A 10,333-nucleotide genomic window follows, 5' to 3' on the forward strand; every position below is an offset into this window, starting at 1 on the left:
CCATGATACGGTTCCTGAACGGAGAGCTTGCCCATCTCGCTGGTGAGGTGATTCGTCGCTCCTGTATCCATGTACCACGCCGGATCAAGGGAGTACGACTGGGTGCGCCCGTGGTCGTGCCCGGTCACCGCAGCTGCAGCCTGCTTATCATTCCCTTTGCCATTGTTGCCAAGGCCAAGGAAGTCTTGCTTGTAGCGTCTGTGGCAGCGAGAGGCGAGGTGACGGTCTATGCCACAAAGCTGACAAGCCTGAGGAGCGCCGCAACTGGAACAACAAGCCACTGGGCGACTCCCTCCTGTGATAGTCGGCGCGTTGCCCTGCGAGGCCTGCGACGGGGAAGCCGGTGGTTTGCCACCTGATGGGGCCGGCTTCTGAGGTTTGCCGCGTGTGGCGGCGTTGGCGGAGACGAAGCTGGGGGAGACACGGCGCGCCTTGATGCGCTGCTCACGCCCAAGGAGGCGCGCATAGAGCTCGCGACGCGGGAGTGTATCATCTCGACCATGGACGTTCTCAATGAGATTATCATAATCATCATCGAGCCCGTTGAGCACAAAGGTGGTGAAGTCCGCGTCCAGAAGTGGCTGACCAACAGAGGCCAGAGTGTCTGCGAGGCTCGTCATCTTGTTGAAGTACTTCGTGATGCTGAGATCGCCAAGTTTGGTCTCGCCGAGCTCGGTGCGTATAGAGTGCGCACGCGCCTGAGACTGGGAGGCGAAACTGGTGTGGAGGGCCGCCCACGCCTCCCTGGACGTAGCGGCGAAGATGACCATCGACGAAACACTCGGCGTGAGCGAGGACTGGATGGCAGAGAGAATGGCCTGATCCTGCGCCACCCACGTGTGATATGCCGGATGGTGAGGAGGTGGGCACGGGATGGACCCATCAACACAACCCTCCAAGTAACGGCTGCGGAGGAGAGGCAAGACCTGCGCACGCCACGACAGGTAGTTGTCCGTCCCGAGCTTCACTGGCAGCAGGTGCGAGAAATAAAACGGCGATGGCGGTGAAGCACGATCCTGTGTCGGTGGCGCATAGGGACCCATAGATGGATCCATCTCATGAGACGGCGCGATGGCCAAGGGTGCGCCATAGCCAGGGGTACCAGCGTACGGGTCCCCTGGTGCCGGAGGAGGCGCGGCCCTGTAGGGCAGCGAAGGCGGCGCCGCGTAGGGTTGAGGGCGCGTCGGCGCCACATAGGGCTGCGGCGGCAGCACGCCGTAGGGATGCATCGGCCAGGCGGACGGCGGCGGTGGCGGAGCACCCGTAGTGGAAGCAGGGGCGCCATACCACGGGGGGCCATAGGCCGGACCCGAGCCACCGTATGGGTGCAGGGCGGCATACGGCGACGCAGCGGCAGCGCCATAGGTTGGGGCAAGGGCGGTGCCATACGCCGGCAGCTGGCCCTGGAAGGATGGCGGCGCCGGTAGGGCACCCGTAGTGGTCGAGGGCGACGGGCCGCCAGAGGACGGCGGCGGAGGGAGGTCGCCGTGGGTTGCTCCCGATCCGATCTGGGACCCCGCGGGCGACTCGGTGTTCCACCATGCCGAGACCGCGGCCAGGGGCTGGGAGGCCAGGAACGGCGATGAGGGTGCGACGGCAGGGGCCGGCGCCGAGGCAGCGGCGGGAACGGGAGCAGCGGTCGGCGCGGCGGCGGCGACGGCGACAGCGGCAGCGGAAGACATCGTAACCCTAAACTGATACCATGTAAGACGTATGTTTTGGGAACTGCTCGACACCCTGAAACGGGGTGTGGCTATCTCATTATATAGACGTACCAAAAAGTACAAATACAAGGCATGTACAAGACTACGTATATACAGTCTAATAGGAAGAAGCTCCCAAAAATTTGAGGCTCTCATTAAGGAGTTGTGCGGGGCTGTAAGCAATTGTTTTAGTGGTATATAAGCTGCTGAACTAAGGAGACCTAAAAAACGGATGCAAGAAAGCACGACTAATTCCCACATCTGAACCAACATTTGAGTCAGTACCAGCCCACGATCTGACGTCGTAAAAAACTCTCCGTACCTAAACGGCAAAAATAAGCACATAAGTATGAGCTCGGCTCGGCTCATTCCCATAACCCCACCCCGCACCGCGCGGCACTGTGGCGGAGAAGGATCGCGTGAGAACCACTTCTCTTCTCAAGCTCCAATAAAATGTGGAAGAGAATCCCATATAAGGAGTTCAACTCCTCTCCAACTAGGAGTATGAGAATAAACTTTCCACCACACCTAGTGTCATATAACCCACATGGGCCGTTTAAGATTTTTCTGAAATTGTTAGATGGGCCCTAGACCCACCCTAATATTTCAACATAAGCTGCGTACGGGACTACTCACAGGTGAGTGGTGGCCGTCTTGCATCGTCGACCCACTTTTTAACCGCCATGAACTAGGTGCGCCGGCAAGGCCATCATCCCAAGGTGCTTCCTCCTCATCCTCCTTAGTACCACCACCATCACTAGCGCAATAAGCATTGCGCCAGCCACGAGGTGGCCCAACAATGCCTGGAGCCCAATAACCATCCCCCATACCACTGCCTTTACCCATACCCTGCTCACCGCCGGTCACCTGCGCTGGCGGCATCAAAGCAGCGAGCGACCCCCGGTTTGCGATAGGTGCTTGGCTGCGTCAAGGACCATGGACGCTGACAAGTTGGGCCTCACGCACGTTAGGTGCGTCCCAGTGAGCGGGTTGGTGGAGACGTCCACGAACTCCAGCATGTCCATGCACGCCGTGCTTGCCGGCAGCTGTCCGGAGAGCTTCATGTGCAGCTTGATGTGCCGCAGCGTGAGGAGGGTGAGGATGGAGAAGGGGATCATCTGGATGGGCAGCTATGTATTCAATTTCTTTTCTTTCCTTGTGTTTATCGGTTTGCAAGTAATAAGACACGTAAATCCAGCAAACATGGTGATATTGTCTAAATAGATAGTACACACGAATACCTTTGTTGTGTTTTGCCTTTTGTACATTCTGTCTAGAAAACTCAGTGCGCATGTACCAAAGATTGCTTATTGTATACACAAATAGAAAGTTAAATGCATGGTGTTCACTAGTAACGCTTATATGAATTTCACGAAGTAGTCTGACTATGGTCTAGTTTGGCTAATGTAATGTATTACAAGGATGGTCCCCTGGTGATAGTATTTTTCTCGACTGTTTAAACTTTGTTTTTGCGGGGACTGTTCAAACTTTCAAGACATTTTTCTTCCTATTCTATATCTGGATGTTGGCTACACACCTCGTTGAAAAATAATAAATTGAAGAGAATTTAGACAACACGAGCAATGCATCACTCCCCATAATGGCACACGGGAAAGGAAGCGGTTGGTAACCCCTTAAAAAAATATCTTCCGAACAGAGCAGGTAACAGGTTGTGATGCCACCAGGCTATTTGGTAATTTGGCTCTATTGGGACCAGGGAGGCTAGCTGTCCACAAGATGCTCAATGTTTTCTTATTCTTGAAGCTTGTCTTTCTAATTTTTTATTTTTATTTTTTATTTAATTGAGCACATAGAAGTCTATAGGTACTTGGTATTTTACTGAATAAAATACCATGACTCTCCACTGATACATCTTTGAAATACTAGCACTGGGTAATATCAAAGCGGTGATGCACTACATATCTACTCAATTTTGTTTATGAAATATTACCTACTCAATTTGTCACTTATCTAATAAATTATGCAAATATGTATGCTTTGTTCTTTGGTCTGACTCGTGAACCACTATTTAGTTTAGTTGTTGATTGATTCCTCAATTATTTTGAGACTTCTCAATGCTGACTTCTTTTTGCATCGTTACCTTGTCGAAAGCATTGCTCGGGTATGCTTGGACAGATTTTTCAGGGTGAAAACCTATATTTTGGCCTTGGTGATTGGATCCAGTGACATTGGCGCATGAGCATGCTCCTTTCCTGAAAGTCTGGCTTTGAAGAATTTTGTCGTCTTGTGTGGTGTCATGAAATACTTGGTGCGTTTATGGTCATTGCTATAGTTTGCCAATCAAATCAGAATGCTTTTTTTGGCCAGCACATAGCTTTGGGTTTTTATGACTTTGCTAGTTGCGGGCATGTTTGCGCACGCGCGCACATGTGTTAACCATACAGAAGTCGGGTGTGTGTTCATAGTGTTTATATCCTATTGATGCTTCATTTTGGGCTAATAAAATTTATCCATTTGTCGAAAAAATGATCTAGCAAGTGTCATTGGATCAAGCTGGACGACAGTAAGTACATGCAGAAATAACCAACGAGGTTTTCTCAAATTAGATGGTATCCTGCGCATTGCTGCGTGAATTGGTTACAACATATTACAATGACATTTGGTTGTATGGTGCATGAGTATTTGAATTAATAATACAAAGACCGAAACTAATAATACATATTTTATTGTACTTGATCTTAGAAAAGGAAATTCATATAAATAGCATAATAGAATGAGCCGTCTTTTTGTTAATCATGCTGCATCACATATTTGCATGTTGAGTGAAAAATGTTAATGCGGATCACCAATTGTTAATAGGCACTCATAAACATGAAGTTGCGGCCAGCCTTTCTAATACGTCGAAGGACTAAAATATCACTGTGGATGCAAACAATACTAGCTCTAATTATTTGATGAGCAAGACGCCTTGATGGATTCCTACTCGGAGATTGGCTAGTTAGCTAGATAAATAGCAGGCACCAAACACATGAACACGGCGCGACACGCGACCAATTTGATATTTTTTATGGCTACAGGAGCGTGTCCCTCCTGCATTATTAGTGACTTGAGAGGCTAGTTCTCCACAAGATGCTCAACGATTTTTTTATTCTTGAAACTTGTCCGTCCAATTTGTTAATATTTTATTTTTAATTCACCGAGCAGTTAGGAAAATATTGGTATTTTGTACTTTAGTGAATAAAATACCACAACTATCCACTGATACGTCTTTAAAATACTAGCACTTGGTAATATCAAAGTGGTGAACGCTACTTATCTACTCAATTTGTTTATGAAATATTATCTACTCAACTGCCACTTATCGAATCAATTATGCAAACATGTATGTTTGTTCTTTGTTGTGACTTATGAACCACTATAGTGGTTTATTGATTCCTCGATTAGTTTAAGACTTCTTAGTAGCGGGGTCTTTCTGCGTCGTTACCTTGTTGAAGGCATTGCTTGGATATGCTTCATTTGATTTTTCAGGCTGAACACCTAGATTCTGGCTTGATGGTTGGATCCGGTGACGGTGGTGCATGAGTGTCGCTCCATTCCTCAAGGCATTGTTGTTGAAGAAATTCATCGTAGTGTGGTGTCATGAGATGGTTGGTGTGGATATGGTCATTGCTATAGTTTGCCAATCAAATTTGCATGATTTGTTTTTTTCTTGCCCACACGTAGCTTTGGTCTATTGTGACTTTGCTGGTTACTGGCATGTTTTCTCTCTCTCTCTGCGCGGGCGCATCCGAAATATGCAGAGTATGTGCTTAGAGTGTTTCATTTAGCTAATGAAATATACCCTTTGTCGAAAAAATGATTTAGCAAGTGTCATCAACTTCTTAATTGGATCAGGCCAAACCATGATAAGTACATGGAGAAATAAGCAACGAGGTTTTGCTCTAGTTGGATGGTACCTTGCATAGTGTTCCACGAATTGGTTACAACGTATTACAATGACATTTGGTTGTATGGATCATGGATATTTAAATTAATAATATGAGGTCCGAAACTAAAAATACATATTCTATTGTATTTGATTATTGTATAATCTTAAAGAAATCATTGTGTATAAGTAGTACAATAGAATAAAAAAAATTCTCGTACATGCTGCATGACATGTTTGCATGTTGAATGAAATATGTTAGTGGGGATCACCAAACGTTCATAGGCGCTCATAACCACGAAGTTCAGGCCGGCCTTTCTGATCTGTCGAACGGCTAATTATTTGATGAGCTAGCTGCCTTGATGGATTCCTACATGGAGGTTGGCTAGCTCGCTGGATGGATAGCACGCACCTAACACATGAACAGGACGCGACACACGGCCGATTTGATATTTTCATGGCTACAGGAGCATGTCCCTCCTGCATTATTTCTTTCTTCGGAACTGATGAAAAAGCGATTCCGACCCTCCGAACGGCCGCAGGTGAACCCAAGGGAGCAGGAATATTGTTGATTGACGATGCATCCCATGCATTCACGTGTTCAAACCACAACGCATCCGCCATCGCATAAAACTAAAAACTAACATGAAAACAGTACCACGGCTGGTAAGTTCTGTCTTTAAATAGCAGCTCCTACAGGCTCGTGTTGCAACGCACAAACACACACTAAGACACATACACCACAGACACACACACACACAGGGGAGAGAGAGAGAGAGAGAGAGAGAGAGTTTGGCTGACCATGGAGGGTGTGGTGATCAGACACCGGACTGTGGAGGCGAACGGCATATCGATGCACGTGGCGGAAGCCGGCCCCGAGGTGGACGCCAAGGGGGCAGTGTTGTTCCTGCACGGCTTCCCAGAGCTGTGGTACTCGTGGCGCCATCAGATGGACCACTTGGGGGCTCGTGGTTACCGCTGCATCGCACCTGACCTCCGTGGCTATGGTGGCACCACTGCACCACCGGATGTGGCTTCTTACACCGCCTTTCACATCGTTGGTGACCTTGTTGCGCTCCTTGACACCTTAGGGCTTGCAAAGGTACAATTAAGCTTACCTTGTAACCAAATAATATAGCCTGTTTTTCGATTATCCAGAGAAGACACATGAGCACACACAAACAACACATCCCCACCACACACAGGCCCATAGCACGTCTGCAAATCAGATGCTAACACTGATTATGATCGGAAATACATTACGGCATCTCATAGAATGATCTTGTTCAGTGTTGGAGGGAGTAAGAAAATATTTTGTTTAAGCGTTAGAATTTGAAAATGCATTCTGTGTGGAATCGTGGCAAAGTAACAAAAATAAAATGTACATGTAACAAACAAAATGACCACCACCATTTTTTTATGTTGTGAATAGTTATGACAAGCGAAGTCTAAAAAAAGTTGCACGTCACAGATGGCTTACAAAATAGTTATGATTAATGTATAGTTATAAATAATTGTTGAATATAAGTAGCAAGTATTTAAGCTTTTTTCATGGATAATTGCATTTTGAGGGGGATTTTTTTCTCATGGATGATTGCATGTTAAGGTGGTATCGTTGCATGTTGAGATAAATACGTTGCAGCTATATAGAATTTTGCGCACAAGCCTTCTCTTATCATCTCGATACTTAACTAAAAGATGCCTTTTTCACCTAGCTACTATGTTTTATAATCAAACAAGACAAAATCGTAATAATGCAAATGCCTGAATGGGGACACGTGAAGGAAACAGATATGTTTTTTATGCGCGCACACATGGAAGGTGATATTCTGTCTATGTGTAATATATTATGCAGTGTTTTAGTAACTGTACTACTCTTCTCGCTTTTCGGAGAAAATTCATAAGCCTTCTGTTTTCTCGTTGGGCAAAAACCAATTTTTTTTCTTGTTTTTTTGTTAATAGCGGTGGAGATTTGTTGTGCAATATAATTCATAAGCCATCTCCTGCATACATGAATGTTCTGACCGATGTGATTTTGACCTCATACTGTACGCACCATGGTTGAAATGAAGGTGTTTGTGGTGGGGCACGACTGGGGCGCGCTCATCGCGTGGTACCTGTGCCTCTTCCGTCTGGAGCGTGTGAAAGCACTCGTCAACACCAGCGTCGCCTTCATGCGCCATATCATGATCCGCAACGGGCCCGACTTCGTGAATCCCATAGAGTACTTCAACCGTGCATACGGCCCCAACTACTACAAGTGCCGCTTCCAGGCAAGCCACCAGCACACATTTGTCCGGAACTTTCAGCTGGTCTCTGTATTATCAGATGCACACGAATAACTATTGCTACAAAATCATTAAAAAATGTATATATGCGTATGGTCCACATACAGGAGCCAGGTGTCGCGGAGAAGCAGTTCGCGCCGGCGCACGCCAAGCGCCTGATGAGGCAAATGTTGTGCCACTGCTTTAGCCACGGCGTGTTCTGTGATGAGGAGATGGACGACAACAAGTACCCGACATCACCGCTTCCGCCTTGGCTCACTGAGGATGACATTGACTACTTTGTCACCTCCTTCGAAAAGACTGGCTTCACTGGTGCCATCAACTACTACCGCAACTTTGACAAGAACTGCGAGCTGGCGGCACCATGGGCAGATGCCAAAGTGCAGGTGCCGACCAAGTACATTGTGGGAGACGGTGACATCACGTACAACTTTGAGGGGATCCAGGATTACATCCATGGTGGTGGGTTTAAGGAGGATGTTCCGCTCCTAGATGAGGTGGTCGTCATCCCCGGCTCTGGCCACTTTATCCAGCAGGAGAGGGCCCAGGAGGTCAGCGACCATATCTACGACTTCATCATCAAGTTCTGATCTCGAAGTCCAGATGGGCGCAAGTATCCATGTGCTTTGCAGTTGTTGTTTGATCTTGCATGTATCTGTTTATTGTAACGTCATATGTTTATCTCTCTATTTCCATTCATGGTCTGTATATGGGTTGTTGTATATTGTATCTGCGCACGTACATTAAGGTTTTAACTTGTGCCTGCGTGCAGAACGATCGAGGGGATCATCGTGCAGAACGATCGAGGGTCTGTGCCAGTGTCATACTTATACCTTATTACAGATTTTTCTTCCACACTAAGCTCTACTCTAACCCTATCAACCAGTTCACAAAGAATTGGATCCTTAGGAAAACATAAGGCATGGCTTCGTGTGTACACAAGCTCCACACTAGTTGTGCGAGATTCAATGTTGACCGTGCCACAATTATGTAAGTGCACTACATTGTGGTACACCCATGCTACATAAAAAAGGAATATGCGAAGGATTAACTCGATGCAGGTGACTGAGGTTGGTCCTAATATAACGAAGTGAACTATTTTAAAGGATATAAAGCTTGTTCCTATGGTCCTATTAGCTAAACTTCATAGACCGGATATATCATATAGAACTGATCTACAACCTCTGAAACTGATTCATATAATACTTACATTATAGACTAAGATGAGTACCTTGTGGTTTCAATATATCTAACTATTGGTGCGGTGTCTCCACTCTCCACCCTTCCACTCTTCGACTGGGGTTTCTAGATTGGGCTTGGATTGGCGTTTCGGTTGGGGTCAGGTTGGTTTGATGGAAGGAGGCGAGAGATGAGACTGCAAGGGGTTGTTTGGGACGGCGGTCACTGAAGGCTTGACCGGTGGAACATGCTAGCAAGGTGGGTATACTAGACTACTACAGTTGTGGTGGATTTGCCAAGTAACGGGATGGAAGGGGATGAGGTGGTTCGGGCGGAAAGGAGGAGCCAGCGGTCAAATACAAAATTTCCCCGCACCTAGTCCAAACTAGACCGCCCACTATTTTTAAGGTCACACACGTGCCTTTTACGTATACGTGAATAACACACCCACACCAAGACATGAGAAAAACACACCCACACAATAGGTGCATCAAAAATGTAACCCATACACCAAATTGATAGGCACTCGATGCGCGGCCTTTCCATGCTAAACCAGCAGGCGTATCAACTTACAAGATTAAACGCTTAATGGCATGACTCTATATCATGCCATCATATATTCGTTGTAACGTTATGCAAATATGACGGTACAGTATTACCGGCGGTGGCCCATCGCCGGAAAACGACACTGGGCCGACCTCAAGGCCCAGGACACCTAGCGGCAACTCGATTACAGCACGCGAACTAGGGGGTGGTTCGAAGATGAAGTGTGAAGTTGGCATGCAAGACAAGAAGCCCTCGCAAATAGGTTGGTTAGGATCGATGTAAATCCTAGCCCTCGTCCCCCTTATAATGTGAGGGTAGGGGCAGACCATGGTAGTAATCATCATCCTCCACTTGTAACCCCTCGCACGAGGAGTACGGTATTACCTTGACAACGAGGGTCTGAACCTGGGTAAAAACCCTGTGCGAACTCCCCTCTGGTACTTCTGGCTATGCTCTCCAACCTAACGAGGGCACTAGAAATTTCCTCACCGGTAGTTGGCATGCCGGTTAGGTGTTGCATCGGCCGCATACCGAGTCTAGGTCGGATCTTCCATCACGACTGGAAGCTTTGCGCTAGGCAAGAGCTTCACATTTGGTTCTTTCACTTTCGTTGACAAGATAGCTCGACGTGAATGAGCTACTTCAAAGAAGAGGGTTTCTAGAATTTTCATGAATCTGAGAAGAAAAAACGTGAGTTCAAAAAAATGTTTTCGTATTAAAAAAATGATGCT

At 47.1% G+C, this 10,333-nt stretch overlaps 1 protein-coding gene across 1 annotated transcript; it reads left to right on the forward strand.

The window, feature by feature from the left end:
- The first annotated feature begins 6,299 nt into the window (after positions 1–6,299).
- On the forward strand, positions 6,300–8,701 carry LOC123175732 (epoxide hydrolase A). The gene is made up of 3 exons (XM_044590295.1): positions 6,300–6,691; positions 7,662–7,862; positions 7,985–8,701. Exons 1-3 carry the CDS (start codon positions 6,392–6,394, stop codon positions 8,465–8,467), a joined length of 984 nt encoding a protein of 327 aa, XP_044446230.1. The 5' UTR covers positions 6,300–6,391; the 3' UTR covers positions 8,468–8,701.
- The last annotated feature ends 1,632 nt before the right edge of the window (positions 8,702–10,333 follow it).

This window comes from Triticum aestivum, unplaced genomic scaffold (genome assembly GCF_018294505.1).
Source record: "Triticum aestivum cultivar Chinese Spring unplaced genomic scaffold, IWGSC CS RefSeq v2.1 scaffold138696, whole genome shotgun sequence".
In the NCBI taxonomy this organism is placed as follows: Eukaryota; Viridiplantae; Streptophyta; class Magnoliopsida; order Poales; family Poaceae; genus Triticum; species Triticum aestivum.